This window comes from Scardinius erythrophthalmus (genome assembly GCF_964197995.2).
Source record: "Scardinius erythrophthalmus genome assembly, chromosome: 9".
In the NCBI taxonomy this organism is placed as follows: domain Eukaryota; kingdom Metazoa; phylum Chordata; class Actinopteri; order Cypriniformes; family Leuciscidae; genus Scardinius; species Scardinius erythrophthalmus.
Window position 1 is genome coordinate 39,440,362 of NC_138229.1, and position 19,091 is coordinate 39,459,452.

At 37.8% G+C, this 19,091-nt stretch overlaps 1 protein-coding gene across 5 annotated transcripts; it reads left to right on the forward strand.

Annotated features, from left to right (window-relative positions):
* The first annotated feature begins 380 nt into the window (after positions 1 to 380).
* LOC308696403 (uncharacterized protein) lies at positions 381 to 13,983 on the forward strand. 5 transcript variants are annotated; one of them, XM_081375122.1, is made up of 11 exons: positions 381 to 473; positions 1,175 to 1,290; positions 2,077 to 2,142; positions 2,254 to 2,334; positions 3,614 to 3,667; positions 4,434 to 4,499; positions 4,611 to 4,691; positions 6,950 to 7,003; positions 8,316 to 8,414; positions 11,828 to 11,906; positions 12,665 to 13,976. In XM_081375122.1, the coding sequence occupies exons 2-9, from the start codon at positions 1,255 to 1,257 to the stop codon at positions 8,328 to 8,330; spliced, it is 453 nt and encodes a 150-aa protein (XP_081231248.1). In that variant the 5' UTR covers positions 381 to 473; positions 1,175 to 1,254; the 3' UTR covers positions 8,331 to 8,414; positions 11,828 to 11,906; positions 12,665 to 13,976. The 5 variants fall into 5 exon arrangements, with proteins under 5 accessions (XP_081231248.1, XP_081231249.1, XP_081231247.1 ...); XM_081375123.1 differs by having other exon boundaries at positions 11,828 to 11,871; positions 12,665 to 12,677; XM_081375121.1 differs by having other exon boundaries at positions 11,828 to 13,983.
* Positions 13,984 to 19,091: the final 5,108 nt, after the last annotated feature.

Consider the following 19,091-nt stretch of genomic DNA (forward strand, 5'->3'; position numbering starts at 1 on the left):
TGTAGCCAGGTCCTGGTATTACACCCGTGTCATCAAAAATTTGCATCTTTCACACAAGTGTATTATTTGGGGCCTGTGATTGGTCAGATCGATACCGCTAGGCGGGAAATCGCGAAAACAAGATGGCGCCAATGGGCGGAGCTTCAATCAGCTTTAGTGATTGGTCAGATCGGTACCGGTAGGCGGGAGATCGCGAAAACAAGATGGCGCCAGTGGGCGGAGCTTCAATCAGCTTTAAAATGTGTAGCAACTAATGCAAAATACTAATTATTTAAGTATTTTTGCCTGTAATTTATTAATTGTGCATTAAATATATGATAAATAAATAAATAAAATCCCGTTTATATTATGATAAGTACAACGTAATCAGAGGTGTAGTCATTCGTCGTCACGTCATTTCCTGTTTGGACTGGACAAACTCTGCACCTGAGAAGACATCTGTGGACCTGATGAAGGCAACTGTTATCCAAAAGGTAAGTTATAATGTTGTTTAATTGCTTCTCTAATAGCACGTGGGTCCGGTTGGCTTGTTTGTGCATGTTCTGTATGCTCTTCGCTGCTCGTTTTACAGTTAGAAAGCAGCTAGCGCGTGATGCTAACCGTGCTAGCGGACCTATAAGTTAGTGATTCTGTTTACAGACTGACATGAGGGAATCAGCGATGCTTGTCATTTTAAACTCGTTTTCGATTGCACTATATTTGTAACTGCTACCTTTTCTGATCTCATAAAATAGTCTAGCCATCATAATAACGCGTTGGCATGACTAACGTTTCAGTATGTGAAGGGGAGGCTATTTCACCCAGTACAGTATCCTGATATGCTACTGTTAATATTACTACAGTTATGCTTGCTTTAAACACATTAAGACACAAATATGTGCTCTTATTACTCCTGACTATAATAAAATATAGGCTACTCTGAATATTATTAGAACTCTGTTTGATTCAGTCTTATTAATACTGTCACTATTATTGCCTATAATATTAATTGTGAATGAAATCTATGAATGAATAGTTATTATCAATTAACATATTCCTTAAATATCATATAATAAAGTATTAAAATAACTTGAATGCTGTTTACCATAATTGATCAATTTATTTAAAACAAGCTTTTTGAATAATAGGTCAAATGAAATGCAATGGTCGTGAGAGTCTTTTTCTATGCGCGCAGACACATGGGATGATGGCTGAAGTGAGTCAGTGAAGGAGAAGATCAAGATCTGGAAGAGGGCATGCCGTTTACAGACACAGATGAGCTCCAGGGCAGATTCAGCAATCATTATAAAGGTGAGTTCAGGGTTTCCATGCATAAGCAGTGCCATGCGACCAGTGCTCCTCAGAAACAGATTATTTGCCACAGTTATCAGTCACTGAATTATGATTGTGTGTGTAAGAAGTGAGTCACGATCACTTACTGTACATCTAGCACAGGCACAATGTCTCGTATCACTCTCATACATACACACACTTGAACTCAGTGCCGTCCAAATGTATCTAGTTACCAGTGTCCCAGTAAATCTAGTGTCCTCATAGACCAGTATTCTGTCAAACTTACACAACACACTCAGTCAAAGTCAAACATCAGGAACATGCTCTTATGATGTCCTCATAAAACTGTGTCCTCATAGACCAGGATTCTGTCAAACTTACACAACACACTGAGATTCTTCTGTCAAGTCAAACATCAGGAACATGCTCTTATGATGTCCTCATAAAAGGGTGTCCTCATAAAACTGGTGTAAAGCTACACACAACCTGACACACTGTAATGAAAACACATGTAATGTGATGCATAAAAGCCGTGAACATTACCTTGTGGTAGCATTTAAATATTGAAATATTGATTTGAAAACTTTAACTTTGTAATCTTGTATATTATCTCAAATCAGTATTTCATGTGCAAATATTTATTGATAGGTAGCTGTGTATCAGGACCCTTATTATCCTGTCAGTTTATTTTGTATTAATTACTGACTGACTGTACATTATCCTTTATATATTCCATTTATAATGCTTTTTTTAAACTCTTAGGTGAAGTGTTTCTGTATGTAACGCTTAATTTCATATTCTCAGATGAGCCATAAGAGCCAGTGGTCATCAGACAGTGATTGTGCTGCTCTGACTGTGGGTCTAGACGAGGTAAGTGAGAGTTGTGCTGGAAGAGAACGAGCAAACGAAGCAGAGACATCTGTGAGATCTAGTGTTCACACATTTACACCACTGTTTCATGTCTAATGTTATGTTTTGTAGACTCTCAGTGAGGTTGAACCCTCCACTCTCGAAATGAAGAGTCCGTCCCCGTCCCAGTCAGAAGCCAGAGATGTACAGAAGGTATTGTTTTTTTGGAAATTAAATTAGGGATACAGCGATATGAACATTTGGGCCGATAACTGATCATTCTTTATATTCGAAAGCCGATATCTGATATATTAGCCGATGAATCTAAATCCAAAATTTGATATACTTTGAAAGCCTGATTACAAAAACGAAACGCACATCATTTAAAGCCAATGTCCCAAACACTTCAACATAAATCAAACATAATAGTACAGTGGCCTAATGTAAGATTCCTTAACTTTTAAAATGAATTTTACATTCATATTTCCAACTTTCTTTATAAAAAAATGACAACACTTTACAAAAAGGTTTCATCTTGTTAGTATTAGTTAACATGTACTAACAATGAATGAACAATACTTCTACAGGATTTACTTAACGTTTATCTTAACGTTAATCTCAACATTTTCCAAGACATTTTAGGATCCAGTGTTGTATCTGTTAATTTAATGCACTGTGAACGAACATGAACTCACATATTTTATTAACTCACATTAACAAAAGTTTTTCAATATGAAAAGCAATTTCACCAGATGTCTTGAATAGCTCTATTTGGAAATAATTAATCATTCTAGAATGATTGGTGTGATTTTGTAGGGGTTTGCATCTGCATAGAAAATAATAAATTGCAAGCAGAGATAAAAAAAATGAACAAAGATGTGAAATAAACAATGCCTCATATATTCCAGGTAAGTCTAACAGCATTTAGGTACAGAACTTGAGTAATCAACTGTAAAATAACACGGCAGAGTCTTTACATAGCCTGACTTCACAGAGGCCTGTACTGCAATGTCACTACCACAGATGGGTATGAATGATAAAGCAATACATTGTGCAGCCCTACAAGTTAATGTTCATGACTTTAATGCATCACATTACATGCATGTTCATTACAGTGTGTCAAGTGTGTGTGTGTCTTACACCTGTTTTATGAGGACACCGTTTTATGAGGACATCATAAGAGCAATGTTCTGATGTTTGACTTGACTGGAGAATCTCAGTGTGTTGTGTAAGTTTGACAGAATCCTGGTCTATGAGGACACTAGATTTACCGGGACACACATATGGAATATTAGGATCGATACTGATAACCCATAATTCACAGCTCATTGTGGCTAATACCAATAGCGAAAACTATTTGTGCTTGTCAGATTAAATATAATCATTGAAGAAGTTGGTAAAAAATAGCAACCTCTGTTTGGCTTTCAATAAGTGATACTAAAATTATTATTTATTTGTCTTTTTTATATATTTTTACTACTTTTTTTTTCAGATGATAACTCTGAAGAATCAGATGAAACCTGAACAAGATACAGCAACTCTAAAGGTATCCAATAAGTTAATGTAATAACTCTGTTTCCTCAGAAACAGATTATTTGCCACAGTTATCAGTCACTGAATTATGATTGTGTGTGTAAGAAGTGAGTCACGATCACTTACTGTACATCTAGCACAGGCGCAATGTCTCGTATCACTCTCATACATACACACACTTGAACTCAGTGCCGTCCAAATGTATCTAGTTACCAGTGTCCCAGTAAATCTAGTGTCCTCATAGACCAGTATTCTGTCAAACTTACACAACACACTCAGTCAAAGTCAAACATCAGGATCATTTTCTTATGATGTCCTCATAAAACTGTGTCCTCATAGACCAGGATTCTGTCAAACTTACACAACACACTGAGATTCTTCTGTCAAGTCAAACATCAGGAACCTGTTCTTATGATGTCCTCATAAAACGGTGTCCTCATAAAACTGGTGTAAAGCTACACACAACCTGACACACTGTAATGAAAACACATGTAATGTGATGCATAAAAGCCGTGAACATTACCTTGTGGTAGCATTTAAATATTGATTTGAAAACTTTAACTATTTTGTAATCTTGTATATTATCTCAAATCAGTATTTCATGTGCAAATATTTATTGATAGGTAGCTGTGTATCAGGACCCTTATTATCCTGTCAGTTTATTTTGTATTAATTACTGACTGACTGTACATTATCCTTTATATATTCCATTTATAATGCTTTTTTTAAACTCTTAGGTGAAGTGTTTCTGTATGTAACGCTTAATTTCATATTCTCAGATGAGCCATAAGAGCCAGTGGTCATCAGACAGTGATTGTGCTGCTCTGACTGTGGGACTAGACAAGGTAAGTGAGAGTTGTGCTGGAAGAGAACGAGCAAACGAAGCAGAGACATCTGTGAGATCTAGTGTTCACACATTTACACCACTGTTTCATGTCTAATGTTATGTTTTGTAGACTCTCAGTGAGGTTGAACCCTCCACTCTCGAAATGAAGAGTCCGTCCCCGTCCCAGTCAGAGGCCAGAGATGTACAGAAGGTATTGTTTTTTTGGAAATTAAATTAGGGATACAGCGATATGAACATTTGGGCCGATAACTGATCATTCTTTATATTCGAAAGCCGATATCTGATATATTAGCCGATGAATCTAAATCCAAAATTTGATATACTTTGAAAGCCTGATTACAAAAACGAAACGCACATCATTTAAAGTCGGCATGAAATCAAATTTGACAAATCTTCTTTTTATATGTAATATTGTAGTGTTTATTATAAATGATTTATCTGTGCACTTCATTATTTTTTCAAAATTCATGTACCCTTATAATCTTTAATCAAATACATTACCCTTCCCTCCCCCCTCGAAAACGACCTCTCTTCTCTTTTGGTCATGTGCCATGGCGAAAGGGTGCGGCCAGAGCCCATGAGGGTGCGGCTATCGGTGTTTGTCTCGTTTCGCGGGAGGCTCATATAAATATGGTCTGATTCCTGCCTGAAAATTTAGCTGCTTGTCCTTGTTCTCGTCGCTGGGCTCCTCAATAAAAAAATCCTTCATGTGAGGGTAACGGTGGGGGAGTCCGGTGGAGAGAAATCCTCCACAACTGAATGTAAACTGGCATTCAAATCTGCCTCCATTTTGTTTGCAACGCCCAACCTCCAACGATCCAATCAATTCCCGAAGGACGAAATCAAGCCCCGCCCTACATTTTTTTCTAATTTCAGAAGCAGTTTCACTCGGATATACATCACAACAAGGAAAAAATGACAATCTCAACTTCCATTTCATGCCGACTTTAAAGCCAATGTCCCAAACACTTCAACATAAATCAAACATATACAGTAGTGGCCTAGTTTGAACCAGTGTAAGGTTTCTTAGCTTCTAAAATAAATTTTACATTCATATTTCCAACTTTCTTTATAAAAAAATGGCAATACTTTATAAAAAGGTTTCATCTTGTTAGTATTAGTTAACATGAACTAACAATGAATGAACAATACTTCTACATGATTTACTTAATGTTTATCTTACTTAACGTTAATCTCAACATTTTCCAAGACATTTTAGGATCCAGTGTTGTATCTGTTAATTTAATGCACTGTGAACTAACATGAACTCACATATTTTATTAACTCACATTAACAAAAGTTTTTCTCTGTTAGTTCATGTTAGTTAATGCAATAACATATGTATTGTGAAGTTTTACCAAAACATCTATTGCCTTAATAATAATAATAATAATAATAAATCAAATGAAATTAAAATGTTATTAGACAACATTAAACTTAAAATGAAATGGCCTAAAGAGCTGAAGGAACACCCCTAAACCTGAGGCTTTGTTAGATGGTTTTAGCTCAACGGAACACAACCTATATATGATAAATTAGATATTTATACAAAATAAACACAATATTACAACTTATACTTGCACAAAATCATGCACAGATTAACTTGAGCTATTATTAATAGTAATCAACTATTACATAGTGAAACTCCTGTTGTGGATGCGCTCCTCCCAGGACAACACGCTGAAACACAGCAACTAAACCCAAAGAATTCACGACGTTTTTAATGCAATAGTTTGCTCATTATAGTGTTATGTATATATGACAGTCCCAATCATAATTAATGTTTTGCTGACCACCGGTGTGGCCTACAGTGAAGTGTTTACTGTAGCACTCATTAACTCAGCCAAATGCATCCTATATGAGATAAATCAGATATATAACAAAAATAAAAAATATTACAACTTACAATTCCACAAGCGAACTCTCCCTGTAACAATGCGCTGATTTCACAGATTTGTGATTCAAACATTTCAAAACCATCACGGTGAACAGCGCACATCTGAAGCTGAAGGAAGAAATCCATTATTTATTAGTGTTAATATAGCGGCCTAATTTTCTTATCGGATTGACAACGACAACATCAATGAGCATTTATTTTCATGCATCCCTGATTGGTTATGACCATATATTTATAGGGTTTTAACTTTATACTTGATTACAACTTATGTCACAGTGTTTTAAATCTTAAGTCACTATTCATCTCATTAATTTGATCAGTATTAATACTGAGTGGTTTGAAATGTCCCATCATACCTGAATTAGTTTGGCGTCATCAGCCTTCTTTTGCTCAAGTATATCATTGATAATGTAATGTTTTAATTTTATGTTTTATGACAGTGATCAGTCAGTGTTAATGGAGTCAAGTATCTGTGCTGCTTCATTTGGAGAATCTCTGAATCCTTTGTCTCTAATAGATGTTTATTTTTTCTTTCTTTGCCTTGCTTTCAGGTGAGCCCTGAGAAGGAACAATCATCATTGGAGGATCAAGACTGTGTTGAGATGGTAATAAAAAGAGCATTGCATCATTTTAGGAAATGCTAGTCTAGAAAGAACTTTTTCACATCATCTTTGGGGCTGTTTTACACCTGGTCATTTCATTGTCAAAACAATTCCATTTACACTTGGCCACATAAATGTGTCTTCACAAAACGGACATAAATCCGATCTTCAATTCCCGCGCTATATCAGATTTAACGGTGTTCACGTCATCGAAAGCTACCGCTATGAGCAGCATTTTTTGTATCATCAGCTAATTTTAAGATCAATAGGAGAGAGAGTAGCATCAGCACTGGTAAAATCATTTATTCTCACTACTTTTAATGAAGATGACTGTGTGTTGAGCATCTGCGACTTACTTTAATTTATTTTTAGTTTGTATTTTGTGCATCAGCATGCTGAAGAGATCCTCAGCTACTCATCTGCAGTGATGCGTGTTGCAGAAGCGCTGTCATATCTCACTATAACGTGTCATATAGCCTAAAATACGCTGTCACCTGTTTATTATTTGGCATTTTTGGGAGGAGTAAAATTCATAGTGTTACCATTAATTACCTTTACTCTAGTGACTGACCACAGTCTAATCTGTCCCTCCACAGTTTGAACCAAAAGAACCGAAAATATTTTTACGCCTCATAATAACATAAATTGTCTTTGTGTTTTGCGCAATTGCTTTGGTAAAGCATCTCTCAAACATACTAAAATCAAAAGCACAATATGGCTCAATGCCCTTATCAAATCGCAAAAGACGATAAGAAAGTAAGTCTGTAGTCTGTTGTGCTGCGTGTTTCAAACTGAAGAGCACACTTTGCTCGCTCGATCAGCTCATGATCTGGCTTTTTCCATGCCTCGTTTCACAGGGAATGAATGCAGTGAACTCCATCTCTGCATGTGCCATAAGTTTAACATGCATTTGGGAACGCAACCAGCACCAGTTACTCTCTATTTTCACATTCGCATTATATCCACATTTTTTGTAGTAATACAATTTTTCAATAAGATGCGTTTATAAACCTGTTTTCACTTAAACTGCAGGTTTCTGCCAGTATAACAGCTTAAGTGAAGAAATTAAGAAAGTATTATAACCTCTTATTGTAAAATAATATACTCATTATAAAATATTAATTTTTCATTGACAGTATTAGTATATCACTGTCTAGGCGATAATTCTAATAATAGTGATCTTAGTGAAGTATTATAGTTGTTATTAATATGATTATTATTATTAAACGGTGCCATTTGTCATGTTTCATAAATGACTTCTCAATACAGGTTAAACTGAAGATGTTCTTGTTTTAAATGTCTCTTTTTCTTTAAGATGAGATCAGTATGACGGACTCTGATGCCAGTGATCCTGATGAAAGCGGTTCTGAAGGTGATGTTCCTGCTGGAGCTGCAGGCGTCTCCAGTAATGTTGGTATGTGTCAACTAATGATGGGTACACACCAAAAGATTTTACATCTTATAAGATTTTCAAAATGTGATGGACCACAAACATGAGGACAAAAAATCCTAGATTTAACCGTTTTGCTCATATAGTGTGTGGTGTGCCATGATGTGAAAAGACCGTTAGGGTTGGGTATCGTTTAAATTTTAACGATTCCGATTCTGCTTATCGAATCCGGTTCTTAACGATTCTTGGTTTCGATTCCAATATTTATTGGAGAGAAAAAAGAGAGCAAATACTTTTTTCTACCTTTTATTCTTGTTACATTTAGGCTATTACCAGTAAAACTGTGACAATGCATCTTAATTTACAATATACTGTATATATATATATATATATATATATATATATATATATATATATATATATATATATATATATATATATATATATATATATATAACACTTTAAGGAATTATAGACTCGACTCGTATTAATTGTCTGATGTATTTATTCATGATCTCTATTTTAAACAAAACTGGTTCTCATTTTATCCAGAATTATGCGGCTCTAGTTTGTCTTTCTTGCATGTGATACAATTCGCTGTATTTTCATCTTTTTTTGAAAAGCTTAACCAAACTTTCGAAAGTCTGCTGCGCTCCGCCATCGTAAATATAACGTACAGCGCATGTGCGGCAGGCAGGTCCTGGCAGATCAATACAACTGTAAACAAATGCTCACTGACATTCACCTCGCGCATGTGAGCATCACCAAAGTAAGGAATCGATAAGCGGAATCGAAGTGTGCGCGACTTATCGAATCCCCGGTTTTTGGCATTTTGGAACCGGTTCTAGATACCCAACCCTAAAGACCATGCAACCAGAGTCTCGACTGTTAACACTCTAGAGACCTCAGAATAAGCATGGCGGACGATATGCAGGAAGCAATTGCGATGATAGTGTTTGGAAATGTTTTACACAACACGTTGTGTAAACATTTGCGCCACAAATCAACAAGCTGATCCTCCATCTCTGCTGTCCACATCAATTTCAGTTTGTGCTGCGCCATGACTGCGTTTCTTATGCTTCCGTCTTCCTTCATCTCGCTTTTTGATTGGATATGGTTTCCTTTCACGTGATAATCTCCAGAGCATGCGCGTGTTTGTCCTCGGGCTTCCCCCCACATTTCAGGATTTCTGATCGTAAATATTCCACATGTTGAATATTTGCGATTCGCGATCAGGTCGGCTCTGACGTTCTTCCGATCAGGTTCGGACACTCTTAACACACCTCACACCAAGGGAAAATCTGATAAGATAATCTATAACCATCAAGATAATCGGGACACAGCTAGGATTTTCAGAAGGGGGAAATCAGCCCAAAATCAGCCTGATTATCTTTTGGTGTGTACCCAGCATAACAAGTTTGTGTTTATGAACATGTTTATTATTATTTTAAACCAATATATATTGTAGTGCAATTTTACGTTAGTATTTTCACCAAAGAAAAATGGTTTTAAGCCAGTTATATTCACTGAACAAAATTATAGATCTAAGTTCTAAGACTTTTTCTATGTACCCAAAAGGCCTGTTTCTCTCAAATATTGTTCACAAATCTGTCTAAATCTGTGTTAGTGAGCACTTCTCCTTTGCCGAGTTAATCCATCCATCTCACAGGTGTGGCATATCAAGATACTGATTAGACAGCATGATTATTGCACAGGTGTGCCTTAGGCTGTCCACAATAAAAGGCCACTCTAAAATGTGCAGTTTTATCACACAGCACAATGCCACAGATGTTGCAAGTTTTGAGGGAGCGTGCAATTGGCATGCTGACAGCAGGAATGTCCACCTGCTGTTGCCCGTGAATTGAATGTTCATTTCTCTACCATAGCCGTCTCCAAAGGCTTTTCAGAGAATTTGGCAGTACATCCAACCGGCCTCACAACCGCAGACCGTGTGTAACCACACCAGCCCAGGACTTCCATATCCAGCATCTTCACCTCCAACACCGTTGAGGCCAGCCACCCGGACAGCTGCTGCAACAATCGGTTTGCATAACCAAAGAATTTCTGCACAAACTGTCAAAAACCGTCTCAGGGAAGCTCATCTGCATGCTCATCGTCCTCATCGGGGTCTCGACCTGCAGTTGGTCGTTGTAAACGACCTGCGTGGGCAAATGCTCACATTCGATGGCGTCTGGCACTTTGGAGAGGTGTTCTCTTCACGGATGAATACCGGTTTTCACTGTACAGGGCAGATGGTAGACAGCGTGTATGGCGTCATGTGGGTGAGCGGTTTGCTGATGTCAACGTTGGGAATCGAGTGGCCCATGGTGGGGTTATGGTATGTGCAGGCGTATGTTATAGACAACCAACGCAGGTGCATTTTATTGATGGCACTTTGAATGCACAGAGATACCGTGATGAGATCCTAAGGCCCATTGTTGTGCCATTCATCCACAACCATCACCTCATGTTGCAGCATGATAATGCACGGCCCTATTCTGCAAAGATCTGTACACAATTCCTGGAAGCTGAAAACATCCCAGTTCTTGCAGGGCCAGCATACTAACGGACATGTCACCCATTGAGCATGTTTGGGATGCTCTGAATCGGCGTATACGACAGCGTGTTCCAGGTCCTGCCAATATCCAACACAGCCATTGAAGAGGAGTGGACCAACATTCCACAGGCCACAATCAACAACCTGATCAACTCTATGCGAAGGAGATGTGTTGCACTGCGTGAGGCAAATGATGGTCACACCAGATAATGACTTGTTTCCAGACCCCCTGAGACCACACAAAACTGCACATTTTAGAGTGGCCTTTTATTGTGGCCAGCCTAAGGCACACCTGTGCAATCATCATGCTGTCTAATCAGTATCTTGATATGCCACACCTGTGAGGTGGATGGATTATCTCGGCAAAGGAGAAGTGCTCACTAACACAGATTTAGACAGATTTGTGAACAATATTTGAGAGAAATAGGCCTTTTGTGTACATAGAAAAAGTCTTAGAACTTTTAGTTCAGCTCATGAAAAATGGGGGCAAAAACAAAAGCGTTTAGAATTGTTCATAGTGTATGTATATATATATCATACTATAGTGTGCCAGTAGATAATATCAAATTACATTTCTAAACATTCCTTTTGCCATTAATTGTAAAAATCAGTTATCAATAATCAGATATTATTATAAATAACAATTTTTCTAGAACAAAATGAATGGAATCAGTACCAAACCAATAAGTTTATCATGTTCATGTTGGTCAAAAACTTTGAAAAGGAGATGTTTAACACAACATTCCATCTCCAGAATAATGTTTTGAATGTCATTTGAAATGTAATTTTTAGAGATCAGATGTATAACCAGTTTTAAGTTCTAGATGCAGGTTTGAGTTACATCTGAGTTTCTGATCTGTCTATAACTGATTTCCTACAGGTGTTCAGAAGATGCCTATCGAGAAACCACTGAAGTTCCTCAAGGTACCTGAGGTTTAAATCTGAATATGACTACCATTGTAAGTACATGAGCTCTCATATAGTTAGAGTTTACTAAAGCATGTATTCTTCTGTACAGAGAATGAACATGAGGCAGGAATTGAAAACCTTGTGGAAAGGACAAAAAGTGTGCTGGTCAAATGCTGAAGTTACAACTGTAATTGAACATTTTAAGGCACATACACTCACCTAAAGGATTATTAGGAACACCATAGTAATACTGTGTTTGACCCCCTTTCGCCTTCAGAACTGCCTTAATTCTACGTGGCATTGATTCAACAAGGTGCTGAAAGCATTCTTTAGAAATGTTGGCCCATATTGATAGGATAGCATCTTGCAGTTGATGGAGATTTGTGGGATGCACATCCAGGGCACGAAGCTCCCGTTCCACCACATCCCAAAGATGCTCTATTGGGTTGAGATCTGGTGACTGTGGGGGCCATTTTAGTACAGTGAACTCATTGTCATGTTCAAGAAACCAATTTAAAATGATTCGAGCTTTGTGACATGGTGCATTATCCTGCTGGAAGTAGCCATCAGAGGATGGGTACATGGTGGTCATAAAGGGATGGACATGGTCAGAAACAATGCTCAGGTAGGCCGTGGCATTTAAACGATGCCCAATTGGCACTAAGGGGCCTAAAGTGTGCCAAGAAAACACCCCCCACACCATTACACCACCACCACCAGCCTGCACAGTGGTAACAAGGCATGATGGATCCATGTTCTCATTCTGTTTACGCCAAATTCTGACTCTACCATCTGAATGTCTCAACAGAAATCAAGACTCATCAGACCAGGCAACATTTTTCCAGTCTTCAACTGTCCAATTTTGGTGAGCTCGTGCAAATTGTAGCCTCTTTTTCCTATTTGTAGTGGAGATGAGTGGTACCCGGTGGGGTCTTCTGCTGTTGTAGCCCATCCGCCTCAAGGTTGTGCGTGTTCTGGCTTCACAAATGCTTTGCTGCATACTTCGGTTGTAACGAGTGGTTATTTCAGTCAAAGTTGCTCTTCTATCAGCTTGAATCAGTCGGCCCATTCTCCTCTGACCTCTAGCATCAACAAGGCATTTTCGCCCACGGGACTGCCGCATACTGGATGCTTTTCCCTTTTCACACCATTCTTTGTAAACCCTAGAAATGGTTGTGCGTGAAAATCCCAGTAACTGAGCAGATTGTGAAATACTCAGACCGGCCCGTCTAGCACCAACAACCATGCCACGCTCAAAATTGCTTAAATCACCTTTCTTTCCCATTCTGACATTCAGTTTGGAGTTCAGGAGATTGTCTTGACCAGGACCACACCCCTAAATGCATTGAAGCAGCTGCCATGTGATTGGTTGATTAGATAATTGCATTAATGAGAAATTGAACAGGTGTTCCTAATAATCCTTTAGGTGAGTGTATAACCAAAGAAAAACTGGCCACACTGACTGAATGCCAGCAGTGTAAGACCGCTGAGGATCCTTTCCGTGGGTTTTCAATTTCTGCCTCACTCTCATTCTCTGTACAGAATAATACATGCTTTAGTAATCTCTAAACACATGAGAGCTTTTGTACTTACAATGATAGTTGTATTCTAATGACACTATACTCTTCTAGAGCTGATGTACAGCCCAAACTAACTTTGTTGAATACTTTTCCTGTTATCTCTGTAATTCTGCTTTGAAACTTGACAATTCTGTTTACATTTTCTGGAAATAACAGAATTGTCTTTAGGTAAACCGTCCCTTGTAAGTCGGTTTCTCTACATGTTGCAGCATTTATTGCATGTTGAGTGAGTTCATTTTATACATTTCAAAGCCTGTTTAATGACGTCTTTAAATTGTGCCTGTTTCCAAGGGCTGTTTTGTCAATCTTTTCGAAGTTTTGAATGGTTCATCTGCTTGTCATTTTAATATGTCAAAACAGTAATGATACTGTATGCTTTCTGAAAGATCACACAGTTGTGCAAGTTTTATTGACCATGTTTTTAAGTTTGTGGATGTCACTTTCCCCTTAAAATGGTATGTCATGATTGTATTACATGGTAAAACTGAAAAAACTCAATGTTTATGATGATATTATTGAAGTCATAATTAAAGCACTTCTAAAACACCTCTGTCCCTGTAATGTTGCAAGTTGTTTTGTGTATTGTATTTGAGATCCGGTACTCTTAAATCACCTTAGTCTTGGTAATACACCGTGTTGTCAGGTTTGTGTGTGTGTGTGGGCATGTACCATTAAACACACTCGTCCTTATAATGTTGGATTATGCAGTTGTGTATTGTGTTTAAGATCCAGTCCTCTTAAATCACCTTAGTCTTGGTAATACACTGTGTTGTCAGGTTTGTGTGTGTGTGTGGTCATGTACCAGTAAAACACATTGGTCCCTGTAATCCACTGAAATGACATATTTAGTGTATTGTAAAAAGAGTGTCCTCATAATCAAGTCGGGCCCCAAAAATCACAATTATGTCATAGGCGGGAACATTTTAGGATGGGCGGGAATGTCCTTGTGTACCACCAAAATATCATATGGTAATATTTTCTGTTCTGTTGTGTGTATAGAACATTTGAAGTCAGATTTGTGATCTGCAGATTAAAACAAAATTTTTGATATTTGTATCATCACTGTAGGGCATTGGGAAAGGGGTGTCCCCATATACCACCACCAAACTTGTTTGGGCATCAGTGTCCTTCTATACCACAAAAACAAGTATGTGTGTGTGTGTGTGTGTGTGTGTGTGTGTGTGTGTGTGTGTGTGTGTGTGTGTGTGATTTTGGTTGGGTGACAGTTACAGTTTGATTTTACACAAATATAAGTAGGCTAAACACTTTTTCCAGTTTTAATGATGTCCTGTATGAAAATGACGGAGTATGTTTTTTTGTTTCCACTGTTCGATCGCGCCCGTGCCTCTCTCTCTGACACACACACACACACACACCAGCATTGCAATCTTGACATCGCAGCCTGTTCATTTTGCTGCGTTCACACCAAAACGCGAATAGAGCGTCAAATTTGCGTCTATCGCGTCTAGTTCGATGCTTGAACAGTTTGAATCCATTCGCGTCCTCCGAATCCGGCGCGTCCTACCAAAGCGAGTAGGACGCGCCGTGCGCGTATAATGATAAAGTGAGCGTTTGAAGGATATAGACGCGCGTTCAGAGCTAAGGCGGGCTACAGATTAGGTGTCCCTAAAGAACCCGCATATGCGCGTAGCTAACAGTAACGTTAGTTTCGTATTACATTAATTAATGTGCACGCGAGATTTATTTATTTTTATACCGTGTATTCTCTGTGTAAATCCATGCACCGAACGTACGTTCAGTACGAATACGTACCGTTCCACCCCTAATGGGTATCGGATCATAGGTATCGGATAATTTTTTTTCTCCCCTCCGATATCCGATCTAGCGTTTTGGGCCAGTATCGGCACGATACCGATGCCGTGGATCGGATCGGGACATCCCTAGGTGCAATATATGTAGGATTATTGTGTGTAAATGTTAAGTTAGACTTACCTATGGCTTGGTATGTTCCGTATGCAGGGCCACGGCGTTAAGATGGCCACCGTAACATTCAGTAGGCGGGGTGGTGAGTGTGGCGTGAGCATGGTCAGAGAACCGCCACTTTAGTCTGTTTGGCACAAACGTGTTTCCTGTTGTGTTTATTTATTTTTTGTTATTTTTGGTTTGTAACACTACGTTTTCTGCACCGTGGGATTTTTCTACTTGTTGTAAAATAAAGTTTGCATTGAACGGATTCCTGCTTGTTCCAGTCACCTCATTGCCTCTAACCGTAAGGGTCATTCACAACATATGGCAATGTTAATGTATTTGGTCTTGGCGGAATAGATCTGTTACGCTGCTGCTGCTGCTGCTGCTGCTGCTGCACATGTAACATACATGAATGAACCCATAGCAGATCTATACAGGTGGAGCTGGGGAAGGGGAAGGGTTTCTGAAAGCATAGCATACTGCTAACAGCAACTCTACCAGTATTTGAATGTTGAGCCGCTGCTCATTGGCCACTGATGCAACAGCAACCAATCAGCTGTGCCATGTAGATAATCGCTAACAAATTGAGTTGAGGACCTTTCATCCTGCGCCATCTAGAGTTTCATGCCAGAACTTGGTTTTAACTCTGCAAACTACATGTTAACTAGCAGTCATTAGAGTATTAGTAGACTCTCTGCTTAATATCTTAATAAACTCTTTATTCTGATGCTCCTCAATAGACATTCTACTGACTATGCGTTACTTTGCAACTAAATGTTAACTTATTATATTAACCCCAACCTAACTGTCTACTAATATTCTAGTTAGTACACTCTCAGAAATAAAGGTACAAATGCTGTCACTGTGGCAGGACCTTTTCAAAAGGTACACCTTTGTACCTAAAGAGTGCATGTTAGTCCCTCAAAGGTACATATAGGTACCAAAAGTGTACATATTAGTTCCAAAAGTGTACATATTAGTACCTAAATGGTACATATTAGAACCCTTTTGAAGGGTACTGTCCCAGTGGCAGCTTTTGTACCTTTTTTTCTGAGAGTGTAGACATGTAATATAAATTAATTAGAGTTAGTTTACATGTAGTTGCAAAGCTAGAGTAAGTAGAATGTCGAAAATAAAGTGTAACCTATTTTTTTTTTCAGTATACATCCAAATAATTATACTGCAATTATGTATTTAATGTATTCGCAAAGCTTATCTATTGAGCTCTAAAGTTCTAATGATGTACGTTCGCCACCTAGCTCGTGTTTTTTTCTTCTTCTAAACATTAGAGGGAGGAGAGGTTGTGAACAGGTGTGATAAGACTCAAAACAAGCAGATCCAGGAAGAGGCTGATATTCCTGTGTCCCTCGTCGGATGAACACCCCTCCTGCTGACAGGACAGATAGCGTGTGACTCAAAACAACAGCAGAGAAGATGAAATAAGCTGTGTGGACAGCGCCGGCGTGGGACGCAGTGGCACACGGGACAGTGTTTGCGAACTGGCTTTGTGTTTTCACAGGTTACTGTGAATATCTGTTTATTATCTGCTTATCTGAGCCAGCAGTGACGTTCCACAAAATAACAAGCTGAATGAAACAGGGAACTGTTTTGCTGTTCTCAAATCTCCTGATGGTTCAAACATGACAAACATGGCGATTCCGAAATCACTAAAGACTGATTGTGGAAGCTGGAACTTATATTATTACATTCTTATTTACAATATTATGAGTAAATAAGATATTAATCAACATATAAAAATGTAATTAATTAGAAGTCATAATTTTTACATGCACTTTGATTTTGCATTTGAGAATACTGATATCATGTCAGTGTGATTATTTTCACCCACACACAACAGTGTTGGGAACTAACTAACTAAAAATAGTTAGTTGACATGTTGTTGCAAATTAATGAGAGTTAGTTGACATGTATTTGCAAAGTATTAGTAGAATGTCTAAAGTGGACTATCGAAATAAAGTGTAATCAATCAATTTTTTGACCTCTGAAATGATTTGTTCTTTCTGCTGACATAATCAAGGCAATGTGGGCGGGATGAATAATATTAACCAATCAGTGACCTTTCACGATCCAATCAAGTCCTGATGGATTCAAACCAGTCCGCTCTACACATAAATATACAGCGGTTAAATGTATATATAGTACAATCAGATTTTTTCTGATGATAAATAGTTCTTTTGGTTGCACTTTATTTTACAGTGTCCTTATATGTTACATGTACTTACCATAGTAATAACAGTAAATTATGCATAATTACATGCAACTAACCCTCAGACAAAACCTAATCCTACCCTAACTTTATAGTAAGTACATGTAGTTACTTAATATTACTCAGTACTTAAATATATAATTACACTGTAACAATGACACCTTAAAATAAAGTGTAACCGTTGATTTTATTTAACATACTTTTTTGTGAATGTGATATATCTAAAGTGTTTTATGAGACAGAATGTATACAGTAGATCTGCATATATTGCAGTTATCCTATCTGATTCACTTATCAATTCAAATCTATTAGCGTTCAGCGAGCTCTAATGTTTATCAGCTATTGGCCACCCACTCAGAAAGCTCACAAACACAAGTGGGGATGGGTCTCAGCTGTGAGTAATGTTGCAGGTCAGATTTGGCTTCATTACCTTCCTGCTGTCACTCACACACCACTGACCCCAATCTGAGTCCTTTTCCCACACACACACACACACACACACACACACACACACACACACACACACACACACACACACACACACACACACACACACACACACACACACACACACACACACACACCTGTGTGTTCACAGATGTCAACAGTAAAATAAAACACTTTAATGTCTGCATTCTCAACTGCTGATCTAAGGTTTCATTAATTATCAGATTTAGTGTATATTTACCTTGCATATAAATTATAGCTATATGTAGTTGCATGCGCTCAGTGTGCAACAGTGTTGAGGAAGCTACTTAGAAAGTTTTTGGCAAGCTATAAGCTTTTTTAAAGTCAAGTAGGCTAGTTAAATATAACAAACATGCAAAATTTTAACCAGTGAATAAATAAATGCATAATCAATATTTATTCCAGAAAGCATGCCGAGCACGGCAACTCATTATTATACACTGCTGTAACACATGCTGTTGTGCTGCACTGGTGTGTATAGATCATGTCTCATCAAGTCATAACTATCGAAAACAGTAATAATCTGGCCATGCAACAATGAGAATCTCAAAGTAGACAAATAAAAAAGTAAACAAATAACAGTACAGTTATGCGTGCATACAGTAATGTAATGATTTGTGATGTAAAATGATACTTGTTTGATGAAAAAGCTGGAAAACTACATTGTTTTTTAAACATATGAGTAAAGGTTAGTACAATAACTGTCATTAGAGTACTGTAAGGTTAGGGTTAGAATAAGTTGACATGTAGTTGCAAAGTTACATATAGTCAGTAGAATATCTAAAGTGGACTTTTGAAATAGTGTTACCCAAAATTATTATATTATATTATATTATATTATATTATATTATATTATATTATATTATATTATATTATATTATATTATATTATATTATTACATGGCTCTATGGAATACTTGATTCTGATTGGTCAATCGCGCCATCCAGTGAAGTGTTTTTCCCAGATAACAACCGCTGAACACAGAAACACAGGCTCATCCGGGTCACTGAAGTCAGCAGTGATATACGCCT